Consider the following 22,725-nt stretch of genomic DNA (forward strand, 5'->3'; position numbering starts at 1 on the left):
GGTGAAGTGTCTTGCCCAAGGACACAACAACCGAGACTGTCCAAGCCGGGGCTCGAACCGGCAACCTTCCGATTACAACTCTTGAGCCACGATCGCCCAGGTGGACTTTCTGTTTCCTCTGACTGTGTAACACTGCATCTCCTTTGCTATTTGCTTTTGTCTGCACTCTTAAAAGTTTCAGATTCAAAGACGCACCCCCTCAAAGGGCCACCTCAGATCTATAAATACCCTCCATTTATATTTCATTTATTTCACTAGAGGCAAATCAAGGCGAGCTTTTCTTTTCGCTAATGGATCTCACACAATAAGACTGACTGGACATCAAAGTTGTGTTGAAAGCCCTTTGAAATGAAGCCATTATTATAATTCCTCGCTCTTCCAGGTGCTGAACAAATATTTGTAACACACCGGAGGAGTACTTTTTTTCTTCCAAAATAAATTCTGGTCATCAACATTCTTTACCTTTTATGTCGAAAAAGTAAACTAGTCAAACACTTTCAGATATTTTGTAGTTTGCACTTCATAGACACAGGAGCTGGTATCATGAGAAAACTGCGGTTTGGATTGCACGACGATAAACCCTCTACAAAACACTAATCCTGTAAGATTACAGCCTTCGGGTGATACAATAACTGCATAAGAAAACACAAAAACAAAAAAGAAAAAGATGCGAATCCAAAACCAGCCGTGGCACACCTAAGCAAGAAAGACAACTTTGCAAATGGCAAGGATGTGTGATCTGACTACAGTATGAAACTTGGAGACTTGTCTGAGTATCCATATCACTGTAGCAGATAAAGCTGCAGATATGAATGCACTTTATAGTCACCATTTTAACAAAGAGGGGAACGCAGAGCAGTTCCCCTTCAGGGGATCAGAAGAGATGGATACGGCATAAACTGAAACACCGTAATGGATATTATCATCACACTAACTCTCGAGGCTTTTGGCAAATGTTCTAATCCAGACTGACTTACAATAAGAGACACACAGCGTTTCAGTTTCTAGGACACTTCAACAGTACTCTCAGTTGGCTGTACATGCTGTAACAGAACTGTGTCAAGCAAAGTTTCAAGTTACTCCAAAGTTGATAAGTTAAATCATTAAAAGCTGACAATATATTTTAGGTTAGCAGGTATGTACAAAGATATATGACAACTATTGTTTTCACCTATCACAAAGGGAAAGAGCTGAATTATAAACATTAAAAGCAGGCCAAAGAGGTGTCAAGAGTTGCGCTGTAATCTGATGTCGGGTTGGGCTTTGAGTCAAGTCAAGCCTCTTCTCTATGGAAAACAGCCCTGTCAGGACCTGTGTGGTGGGCCTCCTCTTTGTGTCACTGTCATTTAGCATCTGCACTGGCCTGTCAAACAGAATGCCACCCTCACACTGGCTGCTCACCCCCGTATGAGACAGGATGCTGAACAAAGGCCCGGGATGATAGATGATGTTATACAACGGCTACTGTTTTTGTCAGCGAATGGCGGGGGTTCTTTCTGACATCTATTGATGGATATGATTCTCAGGCTACGTCACTATGGAGAGATGAAGCCATCTGAGAAAGGACACCAAAGGAATGAAAACAGGAAACTGACAATATCGACAAGCGTCTCAGGGACTGAGGTTGAAGCAATTATCTCTGACATTTTCTTTTTAAATGTTTGTTTTGCTCTTCTTAATCATTCATTTAAAAAACTACAAAAGAAATCCAGCCCTGGCCAGGAAAGTGCTTACATTTGCAAGTTTTTCTGTTCTAAATGCACGGTTGGTCCTTGGGGAAAAACCAAAAAAATATCTGCAGCACGCAAAGTGATGTCGTTTAATTGTGGAACAGCAGAGAACAATAGTTGAAAGTAAACAGAATCACAGCATGAGCAGCACTATCACTGATCAAAAACCGGGACAATGCCTAAACAGCATCAACTATATCAACAGACACTCCAAGCAAAGCTGATGCTACAGACTTGGACAAGCTGTTTGCCTGCAGAGGAAACTCTGCACAAAATCATAGTAGCAATGATTGCTTACAGCCAAAGATGCAGGAGAGAAAATACGGTTTTAGCACCATGAAAACAGCTCTGCAGCCCCTGCTGTTATGATGAGAAAATAGTCACTAACACCTCCTCATCAGCACTACCAGTGCCCAGAAAAACCTTCAACACCGTGACCACCAGCTACCCCCGCCCCGTATGTATTTCCGTGTGCTGAACATTAAACTACTGTGTCTTCTCTGTGAGCTCAAGCACCCAGAGGGTTCATGTGTGAGTCATGGCCATTGGCTGGACTGATACACAATGACAGACCAGGCCTTGGGCAGACAGAACAAATGCCATCACGCCGCACTTGGCTCACAGCGCTGCAGCACAAAACACAGCCATTAGCTATCTAAGTAGGCAGCTGTGTCTTAGGAGATGCATTCAAAAGAAGGAATTGGCATTTCACCACACAAATGCATCGCTGAGAACTGAGAGAAATGATAAGCGTAGAACAGACTTAACAAGAATTTGACTAAGGCAACGCCATCTTGGAAAACTCGACATTGTGTTTAGCAACAATGCAAGGCCAAGAGAAGACCTTTATGTTCTTTACTAGCTACTCAAACCTATTCTAAAATTAGCTAAATATGGCAAAGCAAGTAGTTCTTTGATTGCTTTTCTTAAAAGATAAGCTATCTTCTCTGCTGGTTGCACACGCAGACAAAGGCAATATGCTGCCAAGAGCCAATATAATAGAAAATATAAATGGCATATTGATGTACAACTCTGCCTTAGTCCAATGCAATCTGTCACAAGTAATACCATCTAAGTTACAATGTGAATGTCACAGATCAGCGAAGGAGAGGGAATACCAATATATTCCACACAAAAATTCAACCCTTGTGCATTGTGTTACAATCCAAGAAAGACAGAATAAACATGGGCTGGTACACCACGTGAAATCAATGTTCTTAAGTTGTAACAGAGAAATATAATGACTCCACAAACCAAATCCCTGCTTTTGACATACAGTATCACAACAGCTCTGTGACACTGCTTTGACTACACTGGTATTTTGCGTACAACCCAGACCTTTGAGACAGAGAAGACTACCAAGCTCAAATGAGCTTAAATAAAAACCAAAGGAGAAAAAGAAAAACAGCTGAATTTTTCTTCACTCATTTTCTGTCCTTTCTGTAGAAACTTATTATTTGAGCTGAAACAGATTCCATCAGACTGAGACTTCTGAATTGATCCCCTTTTACACTTAGTGAAAAAAGCAGAGGTCAAAGAGCAGCAACAAAAGGAAGCCAAGTGTACTGTGAATGTGACACACCTGGCAACAGTGTGACAGACCCCTAGATGAGTGTGATTAACCCTGTGGCCTACTAGCTTTGTTTTCTTTTGGCAGCATCTGCTGTAGTGAGGCAATGCAGGCAGCAGGAGTTAATGTACCGGTGAAGAAAGTGAGCCAGCTGCAATCTTTGAAGGTCCAAGAGGAGGGTGTGTGACTTCCATGAAGCTACAACCCTGTGAAGAGGACGGTATAAGATGGATTTGCCTGTTTTGGATCACCTCTGCCTGAGTCAACTCAAAAAGACAGGAAGACATTTGTGCTAGCGTGTCGACCACTGGGGCTGCAGCTTGTAAATAAGATATTAACCTTTGTGTTTATGAAGGCACAATGTTTTTGTTTTTTTTTATTGCAAAGTGTTTTTCCATAGCACTTCTGTAGCGTACAGCTCTCCCTGACCAAAGGGAGGGGGCGGTGAAGCAAAGAGTAATAAAGCTTGTCAGTCCTTTTTCTAGGGATGAAAAATATTAAATCTTTCCATTTCCAGAGAAGAGTCCATTTTCATTTTTCACCGGCTCCTCTGCCTCTCTACTGACTTGAGAAGATAAAAAAAATGTTACTGTCTAGGATATTTGTGCCAAGGAAATCAATCAATTAGCTATTGCGAGATAAGTCGCCTTTTTTGTTACGCGGAGGGAAGCTGCACGCTGATAATGCAGAGTGCACTTACTCGTGCACACAATGAGGTCAGCACGTGACCCCCCTCCAGCACTGGGGACAAACACATCCTTTCTGCAGAGCTCTGGGCAAAGCGTTGAGGCCCATCTGACTGAATCCTTAACATGTTGCTGTCCTGACACATTGCGCTGAAAACACAGAGTGCTGCGTGTTACTAAAAATACTTCTACGCACGCAAGACGCTCCAGAGGATAGGATAGTATAGTAGTATCTCACCGGTGAATGTGTGTGTGGGTGTTTATGTGTGTTGGTGAGGCAGCGTTGCATGAAAGAGATGCCTGCACACACCCCATTGTAATGCATGAGTTGCGGTCATGCTGCCTGAGCTCATTCACTCTCTTGGACATATTCATTTCCTCCAATGCTTAAAACATATAATAGAAACGGGAAGAGTAAACAGCTTTGTACTAATAAATCAGAAAGTAAGCCTCCCTGCAGAAAGGTTACACATTTCTAATTGGATTCTTTTTATTCATCTTTGTGGGATTTTTCCCCACTCACCCTTTGATTTATCGCACATCAACTGGCTCTTGAGTCGTGAAACCTTGTTGATTCATATGAGGCTGACAGCTCCTGACAGTCTCCTATAAATATTAATCATAAATCTAAGGTTCAAACCACACTGGTGAATAATCCGAAAGACACAACCAGTCGAGAATATTAATTAACTAACTTAATGAATCCTCCAAATTAAGGAGTAGAGAAAGTTTCAACAGCCTTATGGCTACTTGACTTGGAAAACAAGTACAAAGCATGCGCGACGTTAACTTTTAGAGGTTTGTGAAGGTAACGGCATCGCGTTTAATTCGTTGTATAGAATTAAAAATTTAATTAAACCTAAGTTTAATCAGGGAAATCAGCTGAGAACAAATTTGATTTACAATAATGACTTGGCAATTAAAAAGAAAAGAAAAGAAAAAAAGAAAACAACACAAATGCTGCGTGCCTCAAACCTGTGGGAACAAGTTTTCCACTCTGCACAGAAAGAAAAATAATCAACAATTACGTGGATTAAAATAAACTTGCATTATCGTGAAACAGTAATGCCAGTAATCCTCTCGTTATTCATAAAGTCTGCTTTCACATTCACCACATGAAACTCGGTACTGTCTACATGACGCGCTAAACAAATGAGTCTACACATGCAGCACAAAGAGCTTATTCATGCCCGGGAGATCCTGCTACCCATCCTTGAAATGCCTTTAATTCAAAATATAACACCCTACCTTTTAATGTTAGTTTTTGTTGGTTCTCCTCTTAAATTTCCACAGGCTTTTCACATAAATTCAAATAAAAATTGTCAGATCAGACCTTTGTTCAAGGTGTGTGGGAAGGCGAACCTCAAAGGCACATAGATAAACCTTTCATTCCTGGTTTTTGTTTACCTCGAAGGTGATTTTAAAAGGGTACAATTCATTATTCAAACTGTATTTGCAGACTAGAGTCGGAGCTGAACTTGGTTTTGGAGAACTTCTTTGTGTTCACGTTAAATAAACCAGGTATTTGTCATTCACGTTCTCAATACAGAGTTCCTCCACAATAGGACAAACAAGACAAATGTCAGACTGTTTACTCTGTGATACAGTACATAAACTCTCAATTGACCTCTTTACCATTTTCTTTCACAATAATACAGCTGGTCTTCAATTATGTAACAGCAAGCTTTCTTTTAAATGTATTCACACTGTGGTCATCTTTATAGCCATCCATACTTAAGCCGTCCTCCTGCTGTGGTCTTTATGATTATTTATTTTGATCGTGTGGCAGTTGTGCTTTAAGATGTCTAAATGATCTTTTGTTTTTTTCCAGAACATATCAAGGAACTCTTTATTTACTGTGGATATCTCAGTAAAAGTGCAATGACTGCAAGTCAAAATTCGACAGTCACACAGACCTGTGTCTAGCTCCCTAGAGTTGTTTTCAAGTATGTGATCCATTAAATTATTCTACTGGAAATTTTTGTTGTTGGTTTGTTTTTTGGCACATTTTTTTAGGCCAGCGGTCCCCAACCCCCGGGCCTCGGACCGGTACCGGTCCGTGAAAGTTGAGGCTCAGGTGTGAAATGTATGGTTTTCAGGGTTTTTATCGGTTTTCAGCGTTATTTTGTTATCGTTTTTATCGTTAACTCGGTTTTCCTGGGTCTTTTCACGTGTGTTATGAATAGAACTTCTTTTTTTCGGTACCGGTACTAGTTTTATTTTGTTGTATTTATCCGCGACACCTTAAAGGCCGGTCCGTGAAAATAATGTCGGGCATAAACCGGTCCGTGGCACAAAAAAGGTTGGGGACCGCTGTTTTAGGCTACATTTGCAGGATCTCACTGTTTATTCGTGGGAGAAAACAGGCTTCTTTATCCTGATGTGTGTCTGCTACAAGTTCAAAAAAGTTCAATTATTCAATAAAATCACATAAAACTGAATAGTTTACGAGTGACAAAACAATGTCTTGATCTACTGTAGTTTTATCGAGTTGTGGTAGTGTATTTTCACATAGTAATGAGTCTCTAGCTGTTGGCCTCTGAACTCAGAGTGAAAAACTGTTCTGGATGTCAAGATTCCCCTGACACTCATTCAACGATGATCAATGTCCCATCTTCCATCCTCTGACCTGCCCTCACACATCAGCTTCAGTCCAGCACAAGTAAATACACTGAGTGGCTTAATGCACTTTACTCTCCAGGGATCCCGCAGACCAAAATGGCATCAGGAGGGTAAAAAAAATAAATAAATATTTTAGTGGTGGAAGAATGGAGTGTATTCTTCTAAACAGTGAACAGCCTTTCTTTCTCCTGCTGCTCATAAAGAATGTTCTTGTTCGCAAGCATTCGAACATACACAATATTGGACACAGGTGCAGAAGAGAATCTGGAGTCAGGTGATGCTTTAAACTAGTGCTAAAGCTCAGGTGAAATAAGGAAGAAGGTGTCTCTCTTTAAACAAAACAAAAGCCAACAGTTGCATTTGAGGACGACTTTTTGAGCGTAGCCATCAAAGAAAAATGACTTCAGCTAACCAGGTCTATCAACTGTGCTATACCATGACACAATCCTTCAGAAAGACAGTTTATTTCCCATCACTGCACCAGTTTATGTCAAGTTATAAATGTGCTGCTCCTTTGGCAATGACATGAAGGACGAACAAAACAACTTTCAACTCAGCTTAAGGGGCATTTGCTGGCAAGACCGGTTGGATGAAATTTTTCTTGGTCACTCTTTCACAGCAAAACATCATACGATTTGATTAATCTCTCCAAGCACATAATCTAGTGTGATGCCCACAGAGTGCAGCAGTTCTCACCCAACCTCTGCACAGCAGCAGCTGGATAAGCTGTGATAGGATGAAGGGCATTGTAGAATATACAACACATCCAGCACTCAACATCATGACCTTGACTGGAGAGCAGGATGACAGACGGTCTCTATCTTTTCACACTGCTGAAAAGGGCCCGGTCCAATTACAGGCCCTGGGTACATTGTCTTGTTAGCTTCAGCTCTGACTGTACATTTGGGCAGCTCAGAGATCAAGCGCTCACTGGAGTTTAAATTGACAGAGCTACCTTTTCCGCTGTCACAGCCTCCTGTGTTACTCTGTCACTGGCGGGTGATGGAGGAGCAAAATAAGCTCTCTGAGACATCTATGCAGATAGTGACGGCATCAAAGCCGGCATATTCTGACAGCCTTCGTAGGAGGTCTGACTCTTGTTAAGCAATCTAGTAGAAAAGCTCGGGAACTCAGACAACACAATGGAGTAGAAATTCATGGAAGAGGTGCAACTGCCATGATAGTTTAGTCTGTCTGTCATGACATGTTCACTGCATTACTGGTCGCATAAACAACTGCTAAAGCTCCAATACCCTGAAGCAATACCATTACCATAGAACTCTGTAGCCTACTGGCAGTAACAGTAGTGGTGTTGTAGTAATGTGCTGGTTAAATTAAGATGATCAATAAAGTCGACGAAGGCGTTTAACCTCCTAGGACCTGGCGTCCACATATGTGGACATCACATTTTGGGTTATTTAGACCAAAATACTAAATTTTGCTCTACAAGCGCCTGATATCCACTTATGAGGACATTATACTGCTACTGTTCTATCAAAATTTTAAACGAATATCCTCATATGCGGCTCTTATTTCTCTTAAAAACAAAAAATAGGGTAAAAAAAAAAAAAAAATCTGGTAATTCTTTGTTTTTACATTCATCCGTCCCCAATATGCCCAAATATCAAAGAAAAATTAAAAAGGCATGCTGTGGAAGAGTTCGGGTCTTAGGAGGTTAATGAACATGAGATACAGCTTTTGAAAAGTGACGATTTGCTGCTGTGCTTATTTCCTTATTTTCTTGCACATCTTCTGATTTTTGACTGCTTTTACACAAACATACAGATCAAATAATATGGCCGAAAAAGATAAAAACTTCTCACAGTTACGATAAAAATACTGCTAAATGTGTCAAACTTTGAATGCCTGTAACAGAATCCTGTGGAATAGCTGTGAACTTGAAATTGGTAGTGGCTGCAGCTCAGTGACACAGATGAGACAGGAGCTGCATTTGATCCAAACTCCACCAGATTACTAATGAGGTATTGACCTATGAATGGCACTTTAGAAATGACAGCTACCAATATTGACCTTTAAAAGATAGAGTATAAATAAAGTATGAATAAAGAGTGGTTCCCAAAGCTCAGCACTGATAAGGTGCCAGAGGTCAATACCAAGACTCCATTAGAGATGTTTGAGTAAAACAATCTCTTGGAATACAATGCCACATTTAGCCATTTGGCCCGAATGATCCCGTTGAACAAGCACGGAATATGTGAATGCATTAACAACATGCAAAGCGGGCTTGATGTGAGTACAGCTGGCAGACTGATGGACAAGAGGCAACCTGGCTGTGCAGACCACAGCTCTGAAATATGCCTGAGTGTTAATTGGAAACATAACTGCTTCCTCACTGAAGCGTGTCATTAGAAAGGAAATAAGTAGCAGCAGCAAAATATACAAACTACTCATAAGTATAAAAGAACTCTGCTTGGTATGATTAGAGCCGGCAGATGACACTAAAAACACATCTGACTGTGGCAATGCCGTTATCTTAACACAGACAAATAGCCTTTTGTCTTAAACTGCCCTGGTAGCAAAAAAATGTAATTTGTACTCGTCGGGAAACCTTTTTTTTTGTCCTTGAGCCTCAAAATTAATTTGAAAAAGTTCAGTGTGGTTCCAACTGTAAAACCTTTTTCATGTTGGAATTTCTAGCTTAATCTCGGTGTCATTTTGGACACACTCACTGTGGAATAAACCACCGCAAAGGATGGTTTGAGTTTTTGGCAAACGTTTGGTTGTTTCTTCTCAGGTCTGTAGTGTGGCCTGACCCATGAATACTGATGACAAATGCAGCAATGTAGAAATGAATGTGTGCATTTACGGTTTAGGACACGCACGTGTCGACAGGTGTATTCGCTGGTGCATTGTCCTAAGGGTGAGCAGATGTGGAGAGGTGGGGCCATGGAAGTGCCCATGGCCTCTTCTTATTATGACTCTCTTTCAATTTTTTATGTATTTATAATTCCCAATTGGGAAATATCGTCATCTGCATGTAAACATAAAATATTTACCTGGTCCGCTAGTGCAGCTGGTATTGTTTATCCAAGATTCACGCACAGCGATGGGTCTGGTCGGGGAAATCCTTGGAATGGCAGCTGGTGCGATGCCATCTCATGTCAGTGTCTACTTCCAAATGTAATTAATTCCATGTTCCAAGTAAAATTGTGTCATTCTTGCTCACTGCTACCTTTGGTTTTGGGAAAACTCCTCAGGGAAAAGGACTTTGCAAAGACATGCTTCATCTTTTTCCTTTTTTTAAAAGCACTTGAATTCTGTATCTGATCATACAGGTGTACTATTATAATGTCAATAAGTGCCTCATAATACACTTGTGGTGCCCCTACTACTGTTCAACACCCTACCCCCATTCCCTGACCTCCATTTCCCTGTTGGTCAGTCCACAGTAAATCCGAAAAGCCTCCCAGCATCTCCATGGCGACGGGCCTCAGTCGAGCAGATGGCCTCAGTGTGCCGCGCGGCAATTAAAGAGGGAGTGATGAGCGGGGAAAAGAAAGTGGGTCAGGATCAGGAGGGAGCAGGGCCGGGAACGTGAAGCTGCCTCTGCCTTGGGCTTGCGCGCAGACGTGTGCAGTAGCGCACTCAGCGACGTGCGCACACACACATATGAGTGAGTTTATGCATCAGTGCATCCCATCCCGGGTCTTCTCAGCAAAAACAAATATCCACCCCTCACCGGTCACATAGCATGAGCAGTGTGAGAATAAAAAGAGGGGTTAGGGATACAGGGAAGTGCAGTTCACAATAAATTGCCCCCCAAATCTGGTGATAAAAACTTCCTCCAGAGATTCCCACAACCTAATCAATAGGATAAACCCTTTAACTGTCAGTGACATACGGAATCACCTCTGTTATTTGGATTATTACAGTTCAACCAAAATTTCACAAAAAGCAGGAATGAAACGCACTCTTGGTGACGTGGGGTAAATCCAATCACTTTCATCCCCTGTCAGCTTTCACTGCATATTGATCAGACTCTTGAAACATGGACTTCCATTTCATCTACACTTGGACCAACTTGTTATAGCTTCTGACTTGCTCGATCCTTACATTTAGGAAAGCTTTAATTCAACTAATTTAGCAGACAATATGAGCTTTAGCACACTATGGGGCTTTTAATTGAATTTACCGTTTTATGTGTCATAATATTATTAGAATTATGCCATAAGAAATGCATTTGTTTGAAGTCAGTTTTAATGGAGAACACGAGTTAGTTCTAGGGGGGTTCCCTTGGCTTCCCGCATAGAAACAAAAAAGACCTAATGAGTTGGAAAAAATTGAATGAACTTTTATTTGCACAAGGCTTTTCTTCCAGTGAGCAGCCCCAATGTGCCTAAATAGAACTTGTGCCAAGAACAGTATTTCAAGGCAAACTAGAATCACCCTTGGAACATAGCCTTATTCAGGAACAGCATGACCCACTGCAAACTCCCATCCCCCGCAGGGTGTGCACGTACATCTCAATTCTCTAGATTCACTTTTTCTCTTTGGGATAAGGCTGTTTTCTCATGCAAATTTTTTTTCTTTGCCATGACTTAGGAAGTGAGGTACAATCCATAAACCCATTCTGCAGAACTATTTGAAACTCAGCAACCTGAAGGGTACGAGTCTGCAGGCTGTAAGAGGGTAGGTATTTTAAGGGTTTTGCTGAGGTATTAAACAACCTCTGTACCGCTGAGTTTCTCATTCAAACATTTGTTCCTCTTTAGCTTCTATTTTCAGTTTCCTAATGCTGACAAAAAAGGTACAGAGTGCAAGGAACAATTGCAAGTCCCTTCATCCATCTGAAATAAATATTTACGGTGCTCGTGCTCCGTGTGAACAGAGCATACAACAAAAGTGGGGCAACAAATCTGACTCAGACAAAGGCATGCAAAAGCAGTGTTCATTCTCACTCTTCATCGGTGAGTCTTTGAGCTGTGTGGGTGCAGGGTCACTGAGTGGGTGTTCTTGTGACCACTTACATCTGCATAACTTATAATCATATAGATGTTAGAACTCGTATATTGGACATGCGGGTGGGCGAACGGGAAACCCTTGATCCCCGAGCCTTCTGTTTCTGTGGACTAACATGACATTTGGCATCTTCATGGCTCAATGGACAATTGGTGTGAACTACAAAATGGCCCTGTGTGATGCCTTTACTGGTATCAAAGCCCTCTCCAGATTCCTGACTGGTAAATTCTACTTGCAACGCTGTAGCCAAGTAAGGCGTGTGCTGCCAGAATTGAAGGTCCCATGTGGAGACCTCTGGCAGCGTTGTTCAGCTGCAAGTTAAAGTGAGGGAGAAGGGGAAAAAGAGAAGAGGAAGGAATCCTATACAGAACTGTTCGGAATTAGAAATGATTACCTTCAGGGAAAACAGGAAAAAATAATCTAACTAAAATGTCAATGCCAACTGGTGGTCAAATATGACCTAAATCCTCTTCAAACTTTAGGAACAGTTTTTTCGTTTCTTGTTCTTAGCCAACATAAAGCTTGTGATTTTATTTGCTATATATTCAATAAAAAAGGACTTTGGATTTTGAATCTACTCCCCGTGTCTGTGTATTTCTCTAAATGCTTTTGCTTCCTCCCACAGTCCAGAGGCATGCTTATTTGATTAATGGGTGAATCTAAACTGGCCATAGGTGTGTTAGCCCTGGATGGGCTGGAGCACTGTCCAGGGTACACAGAAGGCTTACCCATCTGCCGTTCAAAGGTTCTGTTTACGAAGGGCAGCTAATCACAACAAAGTTGGCTTAGAGGGAGGAGACTAAAATGGATTGTTCCAGATAGAGGATGAACTGAGGGGCTGTAGTCAGCAGTCAGCCGCAGTGTAAGGTAAATAGAGATCATTTCAAATTGTAAATCATGTAAAGCTAGTGTAGTAGAGTCTGAGACTGGAAATGAACATGATGAACATAACTCCCACCACCACCACATATAGCTTAACTGTGGTTTAAAGCAGTTTCTATCTATTCCAAGAAAAGGTGAATTAAATATCAGCCTAAGCCATGATACAAAGGGGGATAATGAGCAGTTAGGTACAGCAGCATGTTGTCACCTGGGAGACCTGCATCTAGTTCCAGTTCAAAATACAATGCTCAAGGGACACTGCAGCAACCCTGTATGCATTTTCTTTGATGCAAACCCTAAGGAGGGCATGTGCACATTTTATATTTATGAGTACGAGTCCCTTTGGTCAATGCTCACAAAAGCTGCTCCTAATAAATGTCAGGAAAATAACAAAATAATAGACGGTTCCCTCTTACTGGCATATGACGTATTGTACTTTTAATATAATGAATTTCAGTTACAGGAGTAAACGTAGTTCAAGCACAACACAGCTCACAGCTTTGCTTTTAACGCATACAACTCGAGAGTTTAAATAGGTGCACTGCTGATAAAGACTCAGGCCGTTACAGCTCGAGATAAAGGGATAAACAGAACCCCTTTGCTCGCTCTGGGGTGGGGCGAGTGGTTAGATTACTCACCTACCCACCCGCCCGCTTTTCACACACATTCAAACACCAAATCTACTGATACCACAGTAGCCTGCATTGCCAGCTTAAAAAGAGAGAGGACATACAGGAAGGAAGCGGCGGAGGCCATTTGGCACACCTGACTTTCTGAAAACAATGCAACACTGGAGTGAAATTCAGCCAGGCTTGAAACTGAGGAATCAATAGCAGACTGCATTAGTTGCTTTGGCATAGACCCTGCTAACAAACTGGAAGGATCAATGCCAAACTGCAGGCCATCTACATGTTTATCTTCACTGCTCTCAAAACAAAATTGAACTACGTGCAGAAAAATGAAGAATTTCTACCACAAAGTGGACCTCAGTCTTATTAATAATGAGAAGTATTGGGAAATCACACGTCACCTGTGAGGCCATAGGAGAAATAAGAGACACGCACACATATAAGCTATATAAATCCTTCTGAATTGAGCAATAACCTATAAAATTGATCATAACGGGGAACAGCGCAAAAATAAATGAAAGACACTGAGAGAAATATGAGGTGACCTGTTATCAGTCATATTCTGACAGTCTGTCAGCACAGGACTAGGGCACTAAGGAGCTTTACGCCAAGCTGCAGCACATTGGGAGCTTAACTATATGTCAGCGAGAATAAATAAACCTGTGTTTGTATTTTCTATGCAGCCCCCCTTTCTTATAGCACCACCACCACGGTTGCTGGTCCCCCCGCCCCACCCCATTTACAACCACGCTGTTGCTTTGAAGCACAGTCAGCTCCCAGAGAGATATCAGTGCGGAATATTAAATGAGCGAACACCATCACTCATTAAAAAGGGAAACATTTCATGAAACAAACCCCCTTTTGTATCAAGTGCTAACCAAGCCGACTCTCAGCACGCACCGTTCTCAAAGGCAAAGCGAGGAAACAGGAGAGAGAGAAAAGGGGAGAATAAAGATAGAGGGCGGTACACCCAAGTTTGCAGAAAGTAAAAAGAGAAAAATGTAAAGTTCTGGCAGGAGATCAACTCTGAGCCTCGCGAAAGCTTCTGCTGTGTGTCACAATGACGGAAATTCCTCACTATTTTACGAACCTATAAAGACTAGAAACACTGCTAAATATTAGAAATCCTCTATATTTTCATTTGAATGTGCTCTGCAAGCCAATATTCCATTTCAGCCTGACCCCTGGAGGTATTTATCAGCGGATGGCATGTGCAGTGGGTGAGCTGGAAGGCTTGTAATGGGATTGACAGATATGGTTTTTCAAGGCAGTTTTTAGTCAGACGTTGGAGGCAGCTTGTGCAGACATCCACTGTGTTAAAAGTTGACCTGTCTGAGGTCAAGATTTTCATCCCAATTTGCTTTCAGCGGGATGGAAAACCCATCTATTCAGCCGCAAGTGTTTCAAAAACACAAGACATCTCTAACGACACAAAAAAAAGTTTTTTTTTTCCGCCACTATATTTAGCGCTGTGATGTCAACTCCAACCCCAGCCCCAAACCACAACCCCAAATATAGAATTTAGTTTTGTTATTAATTTTTCTGTGAGAACAAATAAAAAAGAAATCCATATTTTGATAGAATAGGGTCAGGCTTACTGTTCATCGCTGATGGTGACTTTAACCTTACAAGTTAAGGTAGGAAACTGTCACTGTGGCAAGTGAAAAATGTACAAAAAACCCCACATTACACTTAAGATAAATAGAGAAATACAATTTTAGTATTTATTAGTGACATTATTAAGTTGAGGCAAAAAAAAAAAAAAAACAACATCATCAGAACGCCACCGTTTCCACGGAAGAACTTGTAGCTAATATTTAATTTATAGCCTCCACTTGTCTAATGTGTCAGCCAACTGATATGTCGGTTTGACCCAAGACAGTAAGAGGCAGAGCTGCAGGCCAGCTCTTGTCAACAGAGCGCACAAGTCAGCACAAAATTCAACTGAGTGGAACAGCAGAAGACATGGCAACAGTATCAACTACTCCATCAACTTTTAAAACGAGTCCAGCTGGTGTAATTCACAAAGCAGGCTTGTGAGTAAAATACAAAAGTGTCTGGCTTACAGAGCTGGACAATATGAGCTCACAGCCAATGAAACAAAACCTAAAAGCTGATCAAGTCAAGTGGGTAACAGAACAGACTGTGTGCACTGTGACACTGTCTGTGCGTCCACCTGTAGCACTCTAATCATGTGTAAATTTGGGAACCTCTAAGCATCAGTTTTCCGCTTTTTTCTTCAAACTCAGCAGGTTGTTCACTGACTGGTTTCCAGTAGTACTCTGCACCCTAATGGAGGCGCACCACCAGCCCAGCTGCCTGTTGTAAATTGACTTTTTCAGGCAGTCACACTGGGGGGGCTGGGAGCTGTGCTGATCAGATCTGCTTTATTTACAAGTATACGGCCTTAGTAAAAAGATCAGGAATTATCCACACTCTCAATCCCTGATCAGCCCATGACTAAATGCTCTAGTTGTAAACCCAGTTGCAATGAGCAATGAATGGTACTTCCATATGGCATCTTCTTTAAAACCAATGAAGCAGAAAATACAAGAAAGGAAAAAGAAAAAAAAACAAAAAAGACCCGTTAAAAGGCTGCACTCCCTTCACAACAACTTTGAAAAACAGAAATGGATGCAGATCCTGTAGAGAAATACATACAATTTTCTTTAAAAAAAAAAAAAAAAGACAGATTACAGGTAGTAACTATAGTAACAGAGCACTAAAGGGAAAAAACGGTTCAGAGAAACTCTACAAGCTATTGGCAAGCCAAGACGGTGTCTCATGAAAACAGCACAGACTGTCAGAATCCTTCCAGCATGTGAGATTATTTACTTTTTCGTCTGTGAAGATTTACATCTAGTCAGCAACCATAATAAGCCTATCCTAAGATGCCGCAACAGCAATCTGACAAAGAGTAAAGAAAACATGGAACAAGTATAGTTAGTCAATTCTCATTCTCAAGATCAGAACTGGAGTTTAACCATTTAATCCCTTGACAAGGTTCGGCTAAACAGAAAGAAAACGACTGAACAGATTAATGCCAAATCAGAAAAGCTGAGGGCTAGATTTGATCCCTTTTATTGATTTCCCTTTCCTTCACTTTGCTGATACTGCGATCCGACTTGAAACAGAGAAGCATTTCAATGATTTAAAGCATAAAATTGCAGCTGCAGCTTGCTGATAAATGTGTTTTCCATCCTGTTTCTATATGGTGACTGTCTGGTGTTAAGACAGCAAAGGATGCAGAGAGGACACCTGACAGACACTATACACCAAAATAAAGACCAAATAAAACATTATATATGATACTGAACTGCATGTTCTTACAAAACAGGCTATCTGGTAACTTTAAACTGCTGTTGTCTGGGACAAACGCTACTTGTGATATTTGAATAAACGTCTCCTAAAATAGCTTCATTCAGTGACTGGAGCGCAGCTCCAAACTATTTCTTTATCAGAGAAACATGCAAAAGACTGTAACGTCCTAACTTGGGGCCCTGAAACATAACTACAATCCTATATGTACACTATTAACTCCAAACAATTGGAAAGATGAACTTAATTTAACATTCATTCAGTCTTTAATAGTATTTGTGCAGTCATCCGCATGCAAGGAACACTCTATTTTGCCATAACCTTTCCATTATTTAGGTTCAGTGCTTATCATCATGTTTTATTCATCAGTTTTGTGACACGCAGACTCTATGTGAAGACCACAGGGGCTGGAAATGTGCATCATGAACTAACAAAGAAAAGAGAAAATGTGCCTCTTGTCCTCGGCAGAGGTGTATAGAGCAATACTTTGAAAAAACAAAGAAATATCACTTGTTTGAGAGTACCTCCTGAAATTAATGAAGGGCCATTCAATTTCCATAATGACAGCAGACACACAAAAAGAATCTACCCTTTACAGGGACATTTCATGCAGTGATTTGAGAAGGATTTGCTAAGGAGATGACAGCACAACCCCAATGAGCTAAACACAGTGAGATGAAGTTTGAGTGGCCAAGTGCCTCCATTAGTTCTTCTGGCAAAAGCAAAGCTTAATCTCCTGTCAGCTCCCCTCAAGCTACTCTCCCAGGACTCAGAGTGCTCTCACCCATCCATCACCTCAGCGGGGACCAACGGGAGACTCCCCAAAGGAGCGAGGATCAAAGCAATTTGCATCCACACCGAAACCATCAAGGCCCAACAATCCCACAGTGACACTCTCCATTTCATTATATCACAACTGTCACCCAAATGAAATGCAAAATGTCATGGAGCGGCAATTACAGTTTTCTTCAAAAGAGCATTTTAACTTAGTTAAAAGCTAAAATGCTAATTACAATGTTCCAAAGGCTAGCCTGTATACCTACCTCCCATGTCATAAAAAAGGAATTATCCACATGGCTGTTTCAACACTCAACATCAAGCAAAGACTTCAAATCCGTTTATGAATTTGTCTGAAATGTTCCCTCGACCCCCTGACTCCCCAATCAATCAATCAATCCAACTGAAGTGCATGACATTTCCAAACAAAAGTAGATTTTCAGTGTACTTCAAATGAGTCAAATACAAGCTGCTGCAGCAGCACAGCACATTGCCGTTCGTAACAAGTCAAAATGAAGTCTTGTGTGTTAGGCTTTGATGATGAGCTTGCACATAGAAACCAGGTAGTTAGCTGCTCGACTAATCTGTGATGGATGAAACAAGAAAGCCGTATATCAAGAAAAAAAAAAGGGCAACATTGGGACTTATTCACATGTCTCATGGGACATTATGTGAGAATCTAATCAACAACTAAGCACAGTTAAAGGTCACGGACACAAGATGGTGCAGCTGTGTAGTGCCATCACAAGAGTAGCTTATGACTGAACACTGTAGACAAACACGGAGAAGAGAGCTGAACAACAGGGGTCTGCAGCAGAATGATTTTAGCTTTCATGCTGCCAAGTTATTACAAAGATTATAATTCACAGCCACATAATTTCCAATCCTGAATAATAGCACATTCAAACTTGACACTCGTCCACCATTCATAGTTCATTTCCCAAACGTTAAATCCAACTAAGATGAGGAATTAGAGCTCCGAAATCCCCTTATCCCACCACTCAGAGTGATATCTATATGGGTTCCTACTGCACCGGGGCCAAAAGAATGGAGCCAAGCCATAAACAACCACCTGGTTGCTAACTGCATTCACACTCAATTAAATATCAGTCTGGAATACAGGAGAGACTGAGTGCTAATATACAAACACAGGAACAGAGCTGCTGTTATTATGCGCAGATCCATTATTCTCAATCTTCCTTTTATTTGATAATCTATTTGGCGAGCGTCTCAGAATATTTCTGTGTTTATGAATTTGGCACTGCTGGGTTTTCCACAAATGGTTATTACCAAGCACAAATGGTTTTCCCTCGTGGATAGCTGCAACATGGGTTGCTGTGACTTGCATTTGTTAGGGCCTTTCCCACTTGTTTGTGCTTTAGTAATGAGGAAAGAGTCTGGAACATGTTGTATATCAATTAGACCATCAAAGCTGGTGGGCATTTATGGCAACGCCCTTTAACCTCAGGGTGAAGAAGCAAATCTTTGTTTTTGTCAAAAGAAATGGGTCCAAACAGATGCTGAAACACGAACTTTCAAAGCTGTTCTCTTCATGAAGATGTCGAAACACATTAATAATGTATTCACTTTGGTTTTAAATCAATTACAGCAATAAAAAAAGAGATAGGAGCAAAGCATTTTCATACATTTCTGATTACGCTTAGAAAACATTTCTTGCTTTGCTCAAATAAGACATTTCCAGGACGCTTTAGGTGCACTTTTCGAGACATTTTTCCACTCCCTCCATTGAACAGCTTCAAAAGATTTCTACCGTGAATCCCAAGGGAACCAGTTAATCCTGATCTTCTCCACAAGCAAAGGGATCATCTCAATATAAATCAGACAGGGCTTTTGATCAAAGTATTCAATCAGTCTTAAATGCATGGAGCCACACGGAGCCTCACTGCGAACAAGGTCAACATCTTGGTTGTTCTCAAGCTCAAAGGAGTTGAAGAAAACAGGATGTGCCAGAATATTTCTCTAGTAAAGACTTATTAAGAGCTATTAGGCTCAAAGGGGATCACCAAAGTAAGAGCTCCAACATATTACATCGAGTAAACACGTACAACCTGAAGAATGAGGGTATTAGTGCCCATCGAAACTCTGGTGTGACCTTTTTTAGACCACACTTGACTTTCTTCCATTGTTTACTTAAATTGGGGGCCCCTTACAGAGTTTATCAGTCTAGGATGTAAACAGTTTGGTAAATCTTCAGCTAGGCCTTAAAGCCCTCTCTGCATAACTAACCAAAAACATGAACACACATGCACAAATATGCGTTCCAACTAAAAGATTGTTAATAATGACACACCTTAAAAATGAGTCAAATACAGTTCTTAGGTATTTGCTTAATGATCAGCCCCACTTTGGGGAAGCTTTAATGCCAGGGTGATCAATGTCAGAGTATTGCTTCAATTATTCACATATTAATTCGCTCAGCACCACCACCCACTCCAAAACACAAACTCCCAGAAGAATTGGTTTCAGTGTGACAGAGAGTTAAACGTCACCATGAGTCATTCGTCTGAAAATATGATTATTCGACAAGGAAACTACAAAACAAAGCCCCCAATGTGTCATTCGGAGATTAAAATGTGGGAATTAAAATCTATCCTAATTAAATGTAATTATTGTAAGTACTAATTATTTACTATTTTAATAAATCAACTAACAGGCAGGCGCAGAGGATAATATGTTTCAATTATCATTCCAGTGCACTCTGTGTCTCTGCACTCTGCCATTACGATGAAATATTGGAAAAACTTAAAGGGCTGCTGGCCTACATGGCTCGCATTTATCGCCATCTGCCTGCTGCCGGGGTAAGTTCATTTTTTGGCAACTAAATAAGTATTCTGCAGCCGTTTTGGATTCAAAGGCAGACACCACTTTCCATTTTTTTTCCTCACTCCTGTCGCACATTTTGTTGCAAAACATAAGCCATGCAGTCTTATCAATCCACACATTCGTGCATTTGTCTAATCAAGTCTGTCATTACGGGAACATCATGCATCTCTCTCAAGCACACACACACACACACACACACAGAAAGCAGGGAGCTAATGATAAAATAAGGCAGACGATTCACTGCTGAAGTCTATTTCTACGGCTTACCTTGAATGTTCAGCGCCAACAGGAGCGCCCATATCCCCACACACACCGCCATGGCACCTCAACTATCCGGATCTGGTCTGATAACCTGAGAGTAGATGGATAGTGCTCACTCGACACAACACAGACCCCGCATGCAACTTCTGGAAATCCCACTTCGGTCCAAACTAGTCTACCTCCCTTACACAGCAGTAGGAGACTTTCGCAAAACTAGAGGATTGGTGGTGCGCTTCTCCGTGCCAAAGCATCAATTTCTCGTCTGCGGCGATTCCCTGTCTGCCAGAGAGAGTTTGCACTAAGGAGAACCTGGCTTGGTCCCCAAAGCAAGATCCAAGCAGCTGTAGAATTGCTGTTTAGGCGTAGAAGTGCTTTACAAAATAGCAGGCAAGAACAGAAAGGAGCGCTGGGTTCTTATCAAAGAAGCTCTTCCAGTTTAACCATATAGCCTTTGTTGCTCCATCCACCGCATCGCCTGCTGAACTCTCTCTCTCCCCCCCCCTCCAGTATTGTGGAACTGAGGTAAAGTGGGCGGGAGGTCCTCGATCGATGCTCTACTGGGAAGTTTCCAACACTTAAGAGTTCCTCCGAGGCAATGTTGTTTCTCTTTCCACTTCCTTTGCAAAACTAGCACAACACCTTGCAGATTAGTGGGAATGGTCCCTGTTTTAGTTCCGTATGTCCCGGTTCTCCCGGTGTGCAGCCACGGCCAGCTTTCAGAAATCAGCACACCAGGCCGGCGAAGTTGTTGCAACTCCAGAAATGGTGGGATGCGCCCCCTTTTCTGCTTCTTTTTTGGATGAAATACAGTGTGGCTTTATCCTGCTGCGCGTACCGCCCCGCTGATCTGCCACCACAGTATGTTGCTGACTATCGCTGACGCTTTGGGAGAGAGATCGGGATCGGATGACGTTGTGCAAGGGAGGAGCTTGGATTGTCCTGCAAAAAGCATCGCCTGGCATACTGCAGCAGGCAAGTAGCTCCTACTCGGGGTGCTCTCAACTTTTTTTGCATGCCATGTTGTCTCATATATGGCACGATTGGAGCAGGCGTTAAAAATGTTCGCAGAGGAGTAAAAAATACAACTGCTGGAGGATAGATCTGTCGAAAAGACTGAGTGGGGATGTGGGAAGACAATGGCACAACCCGTATAAGTATACAAAAGTGGAATAATCCAGTGCACGCACTACTCACATATTGGAATCCCCTTAGGGCCAACGGAGCCACTGAAACTATTGACACTTGGCGAGGCGTCTGACAGGAAAAGAGAAATGAGAATCAAAATAAAATCTTTCAGCGAATACATGGCCTACATATTAAAACTATTTCTTAGCTCATAGTATCGAGGGAGCCAGAGAATTCAGTCAGTGAAATTAACAGCCAAATGAATCCTATTTCTGTCTTTGTTATTGTCTGTGTTGCGTGGTCTAGCAGACGGAAACAATCCAGTATCAAAATCAAATTTGATTTATTTCCAGTGGCCAAAGGTGAAGCACATATTTTGAGGCTCATCTCATAAGGCAAAGCCCAATAAGACTTACCCGTCAATTATTACACTTTCAACTTCAAATTAATTAGATAATTGAGAACGTATATTATTTTTACAAGTGGGGAATACCCATGAATCTCCTCAGTGACGCCTAGAAACCCCAGACCTCAAGTAAACCACAATTTTAAAAAAATAAGCTGGGGCAGTGAAAGCTGAATTATGATCCAAAGTTATCCATGCATACACTGCTAGTGAGGTAATGGCTCCTAAATTAAAAACAGAGGAAGTGACAGTGGAGGAATCTGATTTTACTGCAAAAAATGACTCACCATGACTCTGTGTGTCTGGTGGGGTGGGGGTAGAGAGCTAGTTCATATCATGAAGCAACTGTGAGAGCTGACTAACCACACTCAGTAAACCTTTTCCCTTCCGTCTTCCATACTTTCTCATCCTACTCTCAGGAGCCACCAAACAGGAAGGTACTGGCTGTAAATGATTTTGGGGATGAATGTGATAACACTTCCCTCTTGTGGACAGAAGGTCTTTAGATAATTACAACAGATCAGGAGTAACATGGTTAGAATTGCAGATTCGACTGTGTTGTTTGAAGGGTGCTGGTTTGCATGTGGTCCAAATCCTGTCTTTGATCGTGATCTAAGATCAGCTCCACAGAATAATCTGCAGAACAGCAAGAGAAATTGTCTGGCACGACAAAAGAATCCCGAGCCAACTGCTTATTAGGGTCAGAGTGGTGGCGACATTATTCATTCTGTATAAAATGGAAAACTACAAACAACAAAAACTATTCTCTCTAGGTGTACAGTGTGCAGTTTATATACATGCCTGCAGTTCTGTTAAATGTAATAAGAGTAAGACAAGGCATTTCCACAGGGAGCATGCAGATAAACTAAAAAGTTGACATTCTGTTTCGTCAAAT

The 22,725-nt window shown here is 41.5% G+C and overlaps 1 protein-coding gene across 7 annotated transcripts in view; it reads right to left on the reverse strand.

Moving 5' to 3' along the window:
• Positions 1 to 21,258, reverse strand: part of nectin1b (nectin cell adhesion molecule 1b) — a 155,040-nt gene extending 133,782 nt beyond the window's left edge. For 3 of the 7 annotated variants that reach the window (XM_005735926.1, XM_005735923.1, XM_013911596.1), the window contains exon 1: positions 20,306 to 21,257. In XM_005735926.1, coding sequence (XP_005735983.1) covers positions 20,306 to 20,357 — 52 coding nt within the window. In that variant the 5' untranslated portion in view covers positions 20,358 to 21,257. Of the gene's footprint in view, positions 1 to 20,305 lie in introns of all 7 variants that reach the window. The other 4 variants (XM_005735925.1, XM_013911595.1, XM_005735927.1 and 1 more) reach the window with 2 other exon arrangements.
• Between the last annotated feature and the right edge of the window lie 1,467 nt (positions 21,259 to 22,725).

This window comes from Pundamilia nyererei, unplaced genomic scaffold, assembly GCF_000239375.1.
Source record: "Pundamilia nyererei isolate P.nyererei 1_Seehausen unplaced genomic scaffold, PunNye1.0 scaffold00066, whole genome shotgun sequence".
Lineage (NCBI taxonomy): Eukaryota > Metazoa > Chordata > Actinopteri > Cichliformes > Cichlidae > Pundamilia > Pundamilia nyererei.